This window comes from Dama dama, chromosome 27 (assembly GCF_033118175.1).
Source record: "Dama dama isolate Ldn47 chromosome 27, ASM3311817v1, whole genome shotgun sequence".
Classification (NCBI taxonomy): Eukaryota; Metazoa; Chordata; class Mammalia; order Artiodactyla; family Cervidae; genus Dama; species Dama dama.
This window is the reverse complement of record NC_083707.1, coordinates 34199862-34215912: the sequence shown is the minus strand read 5'-3', so window position 1 is coordinate 34215912 and position 16051 is coordinate 34199862. Positions and strand designations below refer to the sequence as shown.

The following is a 16051-nucleotide window of genomic DNA, read 5'->3' as shown; positions in this document are numbered from 1 at the left end:
CCAGCTGCAGGGCCAGGCCCTTCCCTCCAGTACGGGGTGGAAGGGGAATTAGAATGTGGCCCTGTCAGCTCGTGACCCTGGCCACGCCCCCCACCCCAATTCCCTGGGACCCCAGGAATGCCCCCAGGAGACCTGCTTTCAGGATGGCCCCTTGTGCTGCGTTTGCTCTGACCTCTGACCTCTAGTCAGAGGTCTTAGTCCCTTTTTAAGAGGAGTTTGAACTTGTTCCCAGAGAGAATCATTGTGGATCTTCAAATTAGGGAATGACATGATGGAAAGGGGATTTTGTAAGATCAGCAGGGCCCAGTGGGTAGGGTGAACTGGGAATCTGAGGTGTAAATACCCTGGCCAGTTATTAAACCCTGCCCACAAGTCTGTCTGTACATAGCCCTCCATGCCAAGATGACCTCACACCTTGGTTTTCCAGGTTTTGGTGAGTCTGATGAGAACCTTGAAACAAAAGTAGACTCGGACAAGCCGAGTGCCTCCGTATTCCCTGTAAACACTTGGAGTTGCTTTGTTGACAGGAGTATAAAAATGTGGCAACAAGAACTAAATACGTTTACAGGTGACTTAAATGTATCCTGAGAGTGTGTGTATGCTCAGTTGCTCAGTCACATCTGACTCTTTGCAACCCCATGGACTGTAGCCCACCAGGCTCCTCTGTCCATGGTATTATCCAGGCAAGAATACTGGAGTGGGTTGCCATTTTCTTCTCCAGGGGATCTTCCTGACCCAGGAACTGAACCTGTGTCTGCTGCAGCACCTTTTTTGGCAGGCGGATTCTTTACCACTGAGCCACCTGGGAAGTCCATTTTGCTAGTAGCCCCACAGTATTATTAGGTCATTTGTTTTCTTCCCCCTTTGTGTTAATCTCTTTCACAACTAGAATTATTTTACTTGTTTCTTGTCTGTCTTCCTGATCATAAATGTAAGCTCCGTGAGGGAGGGGACAGTATTTATACACTGCTGTCTCTCAGCATCCAGCTTGCTGCTTGCTATTTGATATTCCATTAATAAATGTTTGCAAAAATAGGAAATAAATGGCTGAATTTTTTAAACATAGAAACAGATCTTAATTGAACAAGCTGATTGGCATCTCAGCATATTGATTTCAATGTGATTCTTTGCCCAGCTCATCGACTAGAGACTCTTAAAATGTAGTCAGATTCAAAATCAGTTTCCTAGCCTTTTTTTTTGGGGGGGCGGGGGTCTGTTTCTGGATCCACACAGCTCTTCTTTTATTAAAGATGATCTGTTTTCTTCCTTTGCAAGGAAACCTCCCATGATCCTCTGGGGGTGTGAACTGTGTCCATCAGTATTCTGAGGGTGGATCTGGCTATACATGCATTATGCTGCCACAGGGGAGAGGGTTTTTTTCCCTGCTCAAGCAAACCAGCCATGCGCTCTTTGCCTAATACCCCTGCAGGGCCTAACTGGTCCAGGCCAGGGGTTCTGCAGTCACCCCAGCCTAGTGGCCTGGCCCAGCCAGACTGTGATGTCAGAGTCCCCAGCTCTCCTCTGGAGTTTCTTCCACAGTCTGACAAGCAGCTGTTGCCACATGAGCAAGCTAGGGCCTCAGTTTCATCAGCACCTTTGCTGCGAGACAGATCGCTTTAGATCCGTGGAAAGCAGAACTGAGCATGCGTCTAACGAACACGGGCACGTCTTCAGGCTGAAGCCAGGGCCGTTTTGCTCTAAGGCTCTCTAGCTTCTGTTGAGAGGTGGCAGCTGACTTCTCTGCCTTCATCTGTGAACACATATGTACTGGTGCAAAACAGTTTGCTGCTTCAAGGAGCACAATCTGACAACTTCTGCTACAGGAGCATCTGGGATCTTGGCTTTAAAATTTGCCAAATCACGACCAAAGTCATCCCAATTTAGATGCTGAGTCTGGAGCTCGAGCTCCTGGTGCTATGACCCCGACAATCAGAAGCCATGTGAGGGAAATGAAGGAAAGAGCAGTGGAACATTAGCACTTGACCTTGAGAGCCTGGTATTTGAAAGCCAGCATTTTCACAAAAGCTGTATCAATGAAAGTATGATTCTTGGATTCATAGGGGTTCTTCTCTTTATGGCTTGATGAAGTAATAAGCCTTCTCTGGTAGGTGAGATATGTTGACCAAGGGATGGGATCTTATGACATTTTGCAAAGGGATTCTCTACCTGCTAAAAAGTCCATCTCTGGGACTTTTCTGAGGTCCAGTGGTTAAGAATCCGCCTTCTAATGCAGAGGACTTGGATTCGATCGTTGATCAGGGAACTAAGAGCCCACATGCCTTACAACTGATCTCACATGCTGCAACTACTGAGCCTGTGTGCCACAACTAGAGAGAAGCCCATGCACCAAAGCTAGGGAAGCCCATGTGCTGCAGCTAAGATCCGATGCAGCCAGATAAATAAAAAGTATGTGTCTGAAAGGGCTTCCCAGGTGGCTTAGTGGTAAAGAACCCACCTGCCAATGCAGGTAGATGTAAGAGACGTGGGTTCGATCCATGGGTTAGGAAGATCCCCTGGAGGAGAGCATGGCAACCCACTCCAGTATTCTTGCCTGGAGAATCCCATGGACAGAGGAGACTGTGTATACATACATATATATATATATATATATATATACTGTGTATATGTATGTATACTGTGTATACGTATATATATATATATATATATATTTATTTACATTTATAAGTATATGTGAAACTAGGAACAAGTCTGAAAGGACACACACCAGACTCTTAGAGGGTGCTCTCTGGCCCCTGGAGTGTGCAGGTCATTTCCTCAGTTTCTACTTCATCTCCTGATTCGAATTTTTTTTTAACAATGAAACATATTACTCTTACAGTCAAAAAGCAGGAGGGAAATGAATGTTTAATAAATTCAGAAGAATTCCATATTAAACAGATCAGGCCTTCTACCTGCACACTGCTGGGCTGTGCTAGGGGCACTGAACCTTCTCCCCACCTCCTGCAGGGGGAGGGTCTTCTGCCATCTACTGCCTCTCGCTGTAGTGAGGCTATGGGATGCTTTCTGAGGATGATTTCTGGGCTCTAGTGGTCAGACTGGGATCTGGTGGATTGAACAGAGAAGACCCAGTAATAACTGTGTATAGAGAAGCCTTGAGTGGAAGGCCAGGAAAACACTGTCTGGGAAGATTCCCCAAACACCCACCTGCTGAGTCCACACTCCACAAGTTTATTCAGCTGGCCTTGGTCAAGTCCCTGCTGTTGGCTGAGTACACTCCACCCCTGAGCCTGCACAGGTGAGGGGAGCGAGTGCTTCCCTGAGCAGCTCACTGGCGGGAGGGGCCATTTTGTTTTTTATTTTAATAATTATTTATTTTAAACTGAAGGATCAATGCTTTACATTGTTGTGTTGCTTTCTGCCATGCATCAACATGAATCAGCCATAGGTATACACATGTCCCCTCCCTCCTGAGCCTCCCTTCGGCCTCCCACCTCCTCCCACTCCCTCTACGTTGTCACAAAGTTCCCTGATTCATATAGCAAATTCCTGCTGGCTATCTATTTTACATACGGTAATGCATATGTTTCCATGTTATTCTCTCTGTACTTGTTTTGGTTTTTTAATTTTTCTTTTTTGGTCACACTGTAACATATGCAGGATCACGATTCCCCAACCAGCGATCAAACCCGGGCCCCCCTGCAGTGGGACCATGGAGTCCTAACCACTGGACCACTGGGGAAGTCCCTTGGAGTGGTCACTTTTTTTCCAACGGGAAGGAGGTGGTCAGTGTGAGAAGATCACAAGTAACAAAGCAAATAAATTACAAGTGTGTGGGTGTCTGGTGACTAGGGGGAAAAGTTCTTTCTGTGGTTGGAGGTTTTGTTTGGGGTTTTTTGATCATGATAACTGTCTAGATGGATTTGAAGTAATTATGACCTCAGCTGGCACATCCCCTGTGTAGCTGAGCGATCCGTGGGGCCCTCATACTCCTCATAGTTATGCTGTCCAGCGGCCTGTCTTATAGCTGGGAAGGGGGTTCCTTACATGGGGAGAACCAGAGCCACACAAGATAGCGATGTGTTGGTCCAGGTGGTCAGGGTCCCTTCTTTCTCTCAAAGCCGGAGTTTTTCTCCTAGAGATTGTGAGTGTTCCCTGGGTGCAGCCAGGGTGGAGAGTTTTGATCCAACCTGACTTACTTATTGGACCAGGGATCACCTTCCTTATCCCCTGTTGGTCTTAAATCAATGGCCATTGCTGTCCCGGGTGGAGCCCACTCCCTGACACTGGATTTGGGGCCGAGCCGCTGCCCTGGGTCACCCCATGAGGGAATTACTCTGGGCCAGCGGGACCCAGGATGACCCTGCCCTGGCCTCACTGGTCAGCAGGGACATCAGTGAGTCCAGCGTCCACTTTGATGAAGCGCCATTTTCAGGACTCCCACTGTGACCAGCCCTGGGTCCTAGGTGACTTGCACCCCTGTCAACCATTAGCCCTAACGAGAAGTGAATTATTCTGTCCACATAGGTATGTCTAGATAGACAAATGCATCATGGATTGGCATTTCCTTGCCCCAGCAGAGTCCAGCCTTCAAAGGATAATATTCTAAAGTGAGCCTGGGGGCTTTAGGGAGGCTGACTCATCTATGAGTGTTGAATGTGAACCACATCGGCCTCAAAAGTGTTGGTGGTCAGTGTGGAGGGACCCAGATAATAGTTGTCCGACAACACAGGGGACCCTGAATTCTGAGGACTCAGCCATCCATGTAGTGATGTCAACGCAGAATGCTTGGGCTGTTATTGAATGTCTGCTTGGTTAATAAGGGGGCATGCTGTTTTGGTCCAAGGTTAAGTATTCCTCATCAGTGATTAAAATATGCAAAGACCTCTGCTTGTTAACTGTGCCCAATGGTTAGGAGTCTGCACAGTCATGGACTTGGTTTATGAGGCAGACTGCAGTGTGAAAAGTACCTGGTGAAGGCTGGCCACCTGTTCTTAGCCTTCCCTCCTATTTGGGGCTGAGGATAGAAGGCAAGGGAAGAGGTTCTTACACAGCCTGGAAGGATGTAGCCGGGTGGTAGGGGGCAGAGATGAGCGACCACCACAGCCCTTTGTGGCAGGAAGGGAAGGGATCACGTCTTTGTTTTCCTGGTGCCGTATGACAGTTTCTTTTCTTTTTTTTTAACTTTTTATTTTATATTGGAGTATAGCTGATTAACACTGTGATATCCCGGTGGACAGCATATCCACCGGTCATACATATACACGTATGTATGGGTCTCAACCATACATATACACGTATCCGCTCTCCCCCAAACCCCGCTCCCATCCAGGCTGCCACGTAACACTGAGCCGAGTTCCCTGTGCTATTTTGCGGATCCTTGTTGGTTATCCATTTTAAATATAGCAGTGTGTACATGCATATGATGGTTTCTTTATAAGGATCTGTGGTAGTTCCTTCCAAGCTCTATATATGCATCTCAAAGAGTATATAGCTTGGTTCTGTTCATGAAGACAGGAGGCACGTTTGCTGAATTTAAAGGAATAGTTGGGCATTTGAGTTTTGGATTTTTTTCCCGTTAAGGAATCCAGACCTTAAGAGTACCTCTGTGTGTGTGTGAGAGAGAAAGGGAGAATTTATAGCTGTTCAACTCATGAAGAGAATATCTGATTTAATAGCTTTTAGAAAACAAATCCTTATAAATACGTAGAAAGATGTATCCTAATTTGATTATTTTTCAAAGAGCGTGCTGGGTGTGGCTTTTAGATTAGGAAATTGTCAGATGTGTGCTTGTGGGAATGGACCTAGTTTTCTAGGGTGAAACCCAGGTCTGAATGCTGGACGGGAGCCTCTGAGCCCCAGGGTGCCCCGGGGGGCTTCATGTGTCCCCTGTGGGTTCACTTGTCTTTTGCAACTGGAAGACTGGCCTCACCATTTTTGAGGTGGGAGGAGGGGCAGCCGCAGATGCCAGAGGGACTTGAGGGATTGTTAATGGAATTCCCTGCTGGGGGTCCCATGGATTCCCGCTTGAATATGAGCTCCTTGAGGACAGGAGTCAAGCTGGGGTCAGCTTTGTGGTCCCAACCGTCCATGCTCGCTGTTGGTGTGGTCGGGAGGGTGGGCAGAATGCACTTGCCCGGCCTTTGCTGCAACCTCGGATGTATCTTTGCTGCCCAGGGCTGACCGCAGGGCTTCCTGGTTGACCTCTGTCAGGAAGATTGAAGGAAGGGAAAGCTTGAAGCTGTATAGTCATGGCAGTCACCCCGGTTGCAGGTTGAGCCAAACATCAAATATCTGTTTACCTGTCACCTGATGATGCTATTCTAGAAAGGAAGGCTTGGAGTTTGACGGAATTTGTTGGGATTTTGAGGATCCGAAACCCATACACTTATTTCTGCCTGTGAATAGGTTGTCTAATGACAATCTAGAGGTGCATACCTAAAATAATATTTCACTTTTGATTTAAAAACTCAGAACATTATCCAGAAGTAGACAGAGTAAATTACCATTTTAATCACAACCATGGAGGAGATGTTGGTATTAAGTGAGAAGCAGCACACAGAAGTGTGGGGACACTAATTTTATAGGTACATGTGACACCAAGTTAGTTCTGCTTAGAAGGAGGGGTAGGAGTGGAGGGAGCACGTGTCACCGGTTGACTCAGGCATAGGGTGTTTGGAGTGACCTCACCACTGCTGGGGTTGGAGGAGCTGCCAGAGCTAAGAGAGCCAAGCTGACCCCAGTCAACTGAGTGGGGAGGGTGATGGGTCAGGGTGCAGCCCCAGTGGCAGGAACTGGAGTGATAATGAAAACCCAGGAGCTCCTGGTCATGAATTGTTCTGTACTGAGGACTTTATGTCTCTCTCTTTCTTAGTTTTTCTCATCTCCCCATTTCATAGTTGAGGAGACTGAGGCTCAAGGATTAAGAAGTTTTCTAAGGTCCCAAAGCTTCCAGACTCCAGGATTGAAATCTGAGTCTGTCTGCCCCAGCACACATGCTGCTTGTAGCATGACACCGTCCCTTGGGTGGGGAGCGGGGCAACGCCTATCTGAGAGCTCTGGTGGATGGGAGTGGACTAACTAGGCCCCCATCCCAGCCTGTGACTACATTCCAGCCAGACCTGGCACCCGGAGGAACAGCACCTCAGTGGATGAAGTGGACCCTTCCTTCAACCAGAGGGTCACAGGGGTCCTGGTGAGCTGAGTCCCCGGACCCATGGAGCATAGAGAGGTTCTGCTTGCTCAAGAATTGGCTCCCTTTCAAATCCCCACCTATAAAATCAGTTCCCCAGCCCCTCAGTTAAGACCAGCGTCTCCCCAAGGCCATTGCCTCCAGTCTGGCTGACTGTTGGAAATCTGGCAACATTAGAGAAATGGAAATTCAGTGTAAGTTAACTGCGGAGTAAAACTGCATATCTTACAAAAGGTCATCATGTCATGAAGACACTGAAGGTGATGTCGGAGTGCTTCTAGTTCGCACATGTGGACAGACAAGGGTCATTGGAGAGAAAAGCAGGGAGAACGTGCTGAATGTTTTAGAAAGGACTTGATGTCAAAATATGAAGATGGGACTTGCCTGGTGGTCCAGTGGCTAAGACTCCACACTCCCAATACAGGGAGCCCGGGTTCAACCCCTGGTCAGGGAACTAGATCCTGAATGCCGCCTCAAAGATCAGAGATCCCATATGCTGCAACTAAGACCCGACATAGCCAAATAAATAAGTAAATATTTTTTTAAAAGATGAAGACAGGCTCTGAGAAAATCGATGAAACCCTCAAACGGTTTGCAAAAATGACCTTTCTGATTGTCTTATTAAAAATAAAACATGAAACAAAAAGGTAGCCACATGGTTGGTCAGGAACAATACACACAGAACAAAGCAAAAAGCATTTCATTTTTTTCTTTATGAGAAATTAGGCCTTGGTTATAATTGCATGTTCTTAACCTAAATGTTGTCAAGTGATACAAAATAGACTTATCCTTCTAATTTTAGTCCTTTCTAAGGTAAAGACTGAATCAGATTTTTTTCTGATCACAACCACCCCCCACCATCAGCCAAATCTCCTGTTGTACTATGAAGTGATGGTCTTTGTTCAAGTGGATTTACTGTGAAATTGCCAACCGTCACCCAACCTGGTCCCTGTGTCGGATATTCTGAGTTATCTAGGACCCATTCTTATTTCCGTTGGTCAAAAGAAAATCAAGGAGGTTTGGGCAGGTGGTTTTCAGTTCTTCAGCATCTAGAAAGCATTTGTATTTTGCCTAGTTACGTCCTGATACATTTTCTTGATGGTCGCTGAGAAATTCTCCCAGGGGAATGATGTCGTCTGTGTTTCTAGTTGCTTTTGAAATCATGGCCATCCAGAGACCATAAGTTTTGTTTGTTTTTCATCTTTTGGCTGTGCCACAATGCATGTGGGATCTTAGCTTCCCAAACAGGGATGGAACCTGAGTCCCCTGCATTGGCAGCATGGAGTCTTACCTACTCGACCACCAGGGAAGTCCCTGAGACCATAAGTTTTATTTATTGCCTCCTAATGATTTTGATATTTTATTTAGTGTGGTTTTAAAATTTAATATTTATCAGCTAAAGCTGGTTCAGATCACTGATATTTCAATATTTAATAGTATTTTAATAGTAAAAACACATCTAATGCTTTAGAAAATGTGCACGCAGTACCAATGGGCTTCCCAGGTGGCTCAGTGGTAAAGAATCCGCCTGCCAATGCAGGAGATGTGAGTTTGATCCCTGAGTCAGGAAGATCTTCTGGAGGAGGAAATGGCAACCCACTCCAGTATTCTTGCCTGGAGAATCCCATGGACAGAAAAGCCTGGCGGGCTACAGTCCATGGGGTCTCAAAAGAGTGGGACACGACTTAGCGACTGAACACACACACACAGAGTACCAAACTTACATGCAATAAGAGGCACCTTGTCTGGTTTTGTTATTTGGCAGCATAAAACGTCTCCATCACGTCTTGTTTCTTCCCAGGGAGAACATCAGGATTCAGCAAGGCAAGATGGGCTTGGCATTCAGAGTATAGTCTGGGAATATGACAGCCTCTTAAAGACACCTTTTGTCTGATTTTTTTTTTTAACGGACTTTATTTTTTAGAACAGTTTTAGCTTTACGGAAATTCCTGATTCATTTCATGACGCAATTTTAACACCTAGATTTTTTTTCCCTCTCTCTGCAGACGTCGCCTCATCTCCCAGCGATCATCCTTGGAGACCCTGGAAGACATTGAGGAGAACGCCCCTCTACGGAGGTCAGTTTTCTGGTTGCATTTATGTGGATGTGGATGGCCTGCAATACAAGAAGGAGGCCAAAGTTTGCTCTTCTTTTCCAGTTCTTAATTTACAGAATTAAATTCTAAAAATGACAATCTGATCCCCAGACTCAGTTGGAAACCCCAACCCTTTGGAATATTAGAAGGAGAACACTGTGAAATCCCAACCATGTACCAGAATAGCCCAGTCTGCATGTGAATTCGGGTGCTGTGACCCTTTTCTTTTTGAAAATTGTTGCTTGATGGAGAAGAATGCATCCCTGCTCTGGCTTTCCCAGAGGGGACACAGGCATTGCAGTCTCAGACTTGGTTAACAGGGGGGGCTACGCTCCTCCACGGTCAGGTGCTGGGGACAAGGTTAAGACAGCTGTGAGTGCTCCCTCAGGGCTGAAAGCCTTCCGTTACTCCCTCCAGATTAGAAAAGTGCTTTCAAGGCATCTTTTTTTTTGGCGGGGGTAGGGGGCGGGGGTGACAGCAGTTGCGGAGCTGTGCCTGGCTTCTGACTGCCAGCTCTCCTTCCTCTCATCTGTGCTGGGTCCCCCTGGCCCTCCTGGAGTGCAGGGGACCACACCATGTCCCCCTCAGTCCTCACTGCAGCCCCAACTGGGCTGGCCGGTGGAGGAGCGGCTGAGGGAAGACGGGGTCAGCACAGGGGGCCTGGGTGGGGGGCGAGTTGGATGGGATGCTGCGGATTTACGGGGATGCTGGCAGGCTGTGAGGGGGCGTGTGCTCTCACGCCCTCACACAGCTCCTCCGGGAACCCACATTTTCACCCGTCCTGCTTTGACCTCTAGCCAGGACTCAGAAGTCCCCGGCTCCTCCCTTTGAGCCTGGAGGGTGCTGAGATGGAGGGAGGGTCTCCCCCTGGAGCCAGCCCCTTCCCTGCACAGAGCCTCATTCCCAGGCCACAGGTCATGTCCATGGACCACCTGCATAAAGCATGGAGCATAGACAGGCCTGGGACCTGCTCCAAAGCATCCGTGACTGTGAGTCTCGTCACCGACATCATTCTAAAGAGAAAGTCAGGGCCACACAGTCCGATTTCCACTTTTGAGGGCTTTTTGAAAACATCCGAGGGACTTCCCTCATGGTTCTTTGGCTAAGACTCCATGCTCCTGATGCAGGGGGGCCCAGGTTTGATTACACAACCAAGACCTGGCACTGCCAAACAAATAGTAAATAAAATAAATATTGAAAAAAAGAAAATGTTCATAATTTCTGGGACCACGTTAGGCTGATGGCGTGTGGCTGTGATCCACATGGCCCAGGGGCAAGTGTTCTTATGTCCGTCTCTATTAAGTGGCCCAAGTCAATCAGTGAATGTGGGGGAGAAACGTCCTCAGGTGGCACCGAGTGGCTTCGGCATATGAGCACAATTGATGCCAATCAGCGAACAGAACTGCAAAGACCCTGGAGTTTGGAGAGGCTGCAGGGAGCACAGTCATTCGAGCAATGTGGTAGCTGTGACCAAGGCAACCAGGTTAAAAAAAAAAAATCTCAGGCTCTAAATGTCACCTCCTCTGGGATTCCTCTGGTAAAGAGGGGGCAGAGGAGGAGCCGGACGCTGTTCCTGGTCAGATACCCTCTCTCAGCATCGCCCAGGCTGGTCCTCTGTCCTCTGGCTCTCAGGTCTGTGATGGCACAAACGCTCAGGTAAGAATGAAATGGCTGATTTGCCTTAACTGTAAATTCATCCAGCCTCTACTTACAGAGTGCTGTACTTAATTTCCTACAAATCTTGTGTAAATAAAAAGTTTAAAAAATAAGTCAAAATCAAGGGAGTTGGGCAGTTTAAGAAGTCTAGATTTTCCCTAGTGGACTTTCTTTAATTAAAAAATTTATGATGTTTACCATTGAAACAGATAGAGAAATCAGACTCATGGTTATTGAAGGAGGTTGTCTTGTTGTTGGACATGCCAAGTCATGTCCAACTCTTTTGACTTTAGCTGCCAGGCTCCTCTGTCCATGGGATTTCCCAGGCAAGAATGCTAGAGTGGGTTGCCATTTCAAGCTCCAGGGGATCTTCCTGACCCAAGGATTGAACCCATTGGCAGGCAGATTCTTTACCACCGAGCCAGCAAGGAAGCCCCAAAGTGGGTAGGGTAGGGATAAATTAAGAATTTGGGATTAGCAGATACAAACAACTATGTACAAAGTCAACAAGATCCTATTGTAGCACAGGAAACTGTAGTCAGTATTCCGTAATAAGCCATAATGGAAAAGAATAAATACACACACACAGATATATATGTGAATTACTTTGCCATATACCAGAAACTAACACAAAATTGTAAATCAACTACACTTTGATAAAAAAATTCTGATATGTACTTAGAAACTTGTTCCTAAGAAATAAAAATCACAAAAGGGGCAACAGTTTGGGAGTCAGGGGATTTGAATTTTTGGCCCCATTCTTATACTAACTGCCTGCATGGCTTTGGAAATTCATTTACTTATGCAGAGGCCTCCATTTTCCCACCTGTAAAATGGAAGGAACAAACTGACTGATCTCTGAGGTCCTTACCAGCCTTTCCATTCTGTGAAATGAAAGTACCAGTAATGACGCCAAAGTGTTTTGGGAACTGCGGGGGCGGAAGGCTATTAGCCCAACTTGCTTTTAAAGTCAGCACTCAGAACAAACTGCTCCAAGGCATCTATTAAAAATCTTTTGCATAATTAGGTGTATCCTGTAATCAGTGCTAACAAGAAAGAGCTAATCTTTCATTAAATTAGTTTTTAATTTAATTCCATCCTAATTTAATTTTGTGTCACTTAAAATGTATGGTTTTAAATGGGTATTTACACATTAATGCAGGTGGTTTTGAAATTAGTTTCTTCCGTGCTTAACCTGCTTTAACCTGAGTGCTCAGTCTTCCGGTTTCCTTGGCAATTGTTGCCAACGCCACAGTTCTCTTAAAGTGTTTCTTAGGTCGGGGGTGGTGATAGCTGAATGCTTTAAAAACACACACACACAAGACATCAAACAGCTTGCTGATCCAAGGGCTAGATCAGTAGCATTGTTGTTGTGTAGTCACTCAAGTGTCCAGCTCTTTTGTGATCCCATGGACTGCAGTGAGCCAGGCTCCTTCGACGTGTCCACGGAATTTCCCGGGCAAGAATACTGGAGCAGGTTGCCATTTTCTTCTCCAGAGGGATTTTCCTGACCCAGGGATCTAATCCGCATTGGCAGGCAAATTCTTTACCGCTGAGCCACCAGGGAAGCCCTTTGCAGTTAGAATTGTATGCTAATATAGAAATAAAGCACCTCTTCAGTTATCTTTTGGGGCCTTTCCCAGGTGGAGCTAATGGTAAAGAACCCACCTGCCAATACAAAAACGCAGTTTCGATCCCTGGGTTGGGAAGCTCCCCTGGAGTAGGAAATGGCACCCTACTCCAATATTCTTGCCTGGAGAATCCCATGGACAGAGGAGCCTGGAGGGCTACAGTCCATAGGGTCACAAAGAGTCGGACACAACTGAAGCGACTTGGCAAGCAGTTATCTTTTTAAAAGTTCTGCTTTTCTCTTGCACATCACAAGTTAGTTTCTCGTATCCACCTTGAACTCCAAGACTTGAGCCTTAACCGTGAGAGCCTTTAGATTGGGGTTTTCCACATTGTCTGGTGGTTACCTGGTCTCCCAGAAATAAGAACCTAGGCTGTCTGTTAGGTGTCCAGAAAAACCTTTGTTCGGCTACCGCAGGTGTGGCAGCCATCACCCCCGGCCCTGGTCTCCAGCCTGTCTGGGTTGAGGGGTGCCGTCTGCTGTACCATTCAGTAATTACCAGTGCCGACACACACCTGTGCCCTTTTGCCAACTTCTGGCTCCAGCTGAAGGCTGAAAGAGGGTAATAGCACCTCTTTCTGCAGGCATGGAGACTGGGAGCAGCTCGGAGTCATAGGAGGGTGTCGTCACAGTCCAGCTCTTAGCCCACTGCCCTCATCTAGACCTGGGGGCCTGGAAACTCTGCATTTGGTTGGGGGCAGTTGAGGAGGGGCACAAGGTAAGCATGTAAGGATGCTCCTGAACTCCTGTCCAGAAACCAGTGGAAGCACACATTTATGCCTTCAAGGATCCTCCTCTCTCCAGTGACTACATATTGCTAGAACTTTCTGCCATGCGTTAGAGAGACAGTGGTGGACCTTAAGTGGCCTGCAGACTCTAACAGTCATTCTGGGGATAGAACTGAGACCCTTCAAGGTGTTGGGTCTGCTTCTGAGTGCAGCCTCAAGAAGGCAGAGTGAGGCTGTAGCTCCTTGGACCCCAGGAAGGCTGGATCTGGGTTTGGAAGCTCAGAGTGGGGAGGGGGACGTGAGTGTCTTTCCTGATTCAAACCCGTCCTGAGGTCCACAGGAAGCATCTATAGAATGCCCTCAGTCAGGGCACTGCCTGTCTTTACAAGAATCTATTTAAAACCAAGAAATCAGGACCCTTAACCAAGGCTGCAGGTTTTCTTTTTTCTTTTCTTTTTTTTTTTTTAATACTTTTTTGGCCACATCACACAGCAGGTGGGATCTTAGTTCCCCAAGCGGGGATCAGATCCCCCACACCTCATGCATTGGAAGCTCAGAGCCTTAATCACTGGACCACCAGGGCAGTCCCAGGGCTGCAGTTTTAAGAATATAGGAAGCAAATAGTAACAAAATATGCACCCTTTATAGTTAAAAGTTTTAATAATAATCACAACACTTGAAATGTGTATGTGAATATTTACATGTGTGTACATATGGGCCTTCCCTGGTAGCTCAGACAGTAAAGAATCCACCTACAATGCAGGAGACCTGGGTTCAATCCCTGGGCCAAGAAGATCCCCTGGAGCAGGGAATGGTTACCCACTCGAGTAGTCTTGGCTAGAGAATTCTGTGGACAGAGGAGCCTGACAGGCTATAGTCCACAGGGTCCCACAGAGTGGGTTTCCCTGATTGCTGAGACTATAAGGAGTTCACCTTCAATTGCAAAGACCCGGGTTCAAGCCCTGGGTTGGGAAGATCCTCTAGAGAAGGGAATGGCTACCCACTCCAGTATTTTGCCTGGAGATTTCCATGGACAGAAGAGCCTGGTGGGCTACAGTTCATGGGGATTCCAAAGAGTCAGACACAACTGAATGACTATCATACACACACATATATTTGGACATGAACTTGTGTATTCGAACATGTCACTTGACAGTGTATGAAGCTCTGACAGAAATCTTCACATGTAATTCTCACAAGAGCTCCAGGGAATATTACTACTGATAGGTCACTAGGATTGGTAGTGAGCTGGAGTGGATGCTGGCAGGGCCACTCGAGGTGTGGCCATGAGCTGTGGACACTTCACTCCGGTGACGTGGACATGAATGGCAGGGGTCTTCCTGCCTCTAGACCCAATGCCCAGGAAACCCCCTTTCCTAATGAAAGTCACCAGATACCTGCTACCATGTCATTGCTTTGACCACTCATTCACTTCACTGTATTTTTTTCAAGATAAATTCTATTTTAAGGTGCTGTTTCTATGAGGAAAAAATAAATAATTTTCAGTGCTCCCTAAGAAGGGGCTTCTAGGAAGACTGGCCCTTACTGGAGGGAGGATAAGGGGGTTTCAGGGGAATGTACACCCTGAGGTCTAGACCGGGGCCATCCCCTAATTTCCCTTCAGGCCCCTGCCTGCATGCGTGCTATGTTGCTTCTGTCGTGTCCGACTCTTTGCGACCCCCTGGGCTGTAGCCCACCAGGCTCCTCTGTCCCTGGAATTCTCCAGGCAAGAATACTGGAGTGGGTAGCCATTCCCTTCTCCAGGGGATCTTCCCAACCCAGGGATCGAACCCACGTCTCTTAATGTCTCCTGTATTGACAGGAGGGTTCTTTACCATTAGTGCCACTTGAGAAGCCCCCTCAGGCCCCTGGGGGAGAGTAGAGATCAGAGCTGAGGGGCAGGTGTGTGACTCTGAACATTCCTTAATCCTCTGCCCCACAAAGGGCCCTCACACCCCACTGCCCTCAGCTTTACCTCCTCCTTGGGTCACCTTGCTGCTCTCTTACCTGAAGCCTCCAGGTTCAGAATTGACTGAACTCAGGTTACAGCCCAGCTCAGACATTCACGTGGCTTTGAGAACCTGGGCACCACTTCTTGGGACCCACATCTGACGTGATCCCAGAAACCAGCCTTCGGGGTCCATGGTCAGAAAGGTTTAAGTAAACAAAAAATTTTGGCAGCAAAAATCCAGCTAGAGAGGACAGGACGTTGCTCCCTTTCTCAAGACAAGTCCAAACTTCAGATTTTCATTTGTTGGGATTTTGCTTTTTATCCTAGCTGTTGTTGCAGTTATGTGTCTTAGAGTTTTGCCAGGTAACTTTGAAAAAATATACACAAATAAAACCTTTCTGTTCTCTTATTCCTGAAGTGCACGCACATGTCATATATTCTAAGGAAAATTAATTAGAATCCAAGTCAATTTGTTCAACAAATATTTATTTAAAATTTATCTAAAAAAACAAAAACAAACAGCCACTAGCCAGGTCTCTGATTCTCATTCAAAGTAAAGCTGTGACTTCCAAGCATAGCCAAGCTGAGTGTTGAGGCAATAGTCCAGGTGATTCAAGCCAGAGTCCTGCTATAGAAGAAAAATGATTCAGGGTTGTTTTTAAACTGAATTTGCCAGTGTTTTTTCCTGCCTCTGAATTTGTTGAATTTGCAGTTTTCCATTCCCGATACCCGTGTTGATACGGGAAGATTCTTTTTTAAGATGACAGGAATGAATAATATCTTTGGAATCCATGTAGGTTATGTTATTGCAATTGAGGACAATAGTTTTCATTAGCTGGC

General features: G+C 46.8%; 1 protein-coding gene across 1 annotated transcript in view; it reads left to right on the top strand.

The window, feature by feature from the left end:
* Positions 1 to 16051, top strand: part of CABLES1 (Cdk5 and Abl enzyme substrate 1) — a 99844-nt gene that overhangs the window by 36317 nt on the left and 47476 nt on the right. The window contains exon 2 of the mRNA XM_061130913.1: positions 9157 to 9228. Within this exon, the coding sequence (XP_060986896.1) occupies positions 9157 to 9228 (72 nt within the window). The remainder of the gene's footprint in view (positions 1 to 9156; positions 9229 to 16051) is intronic.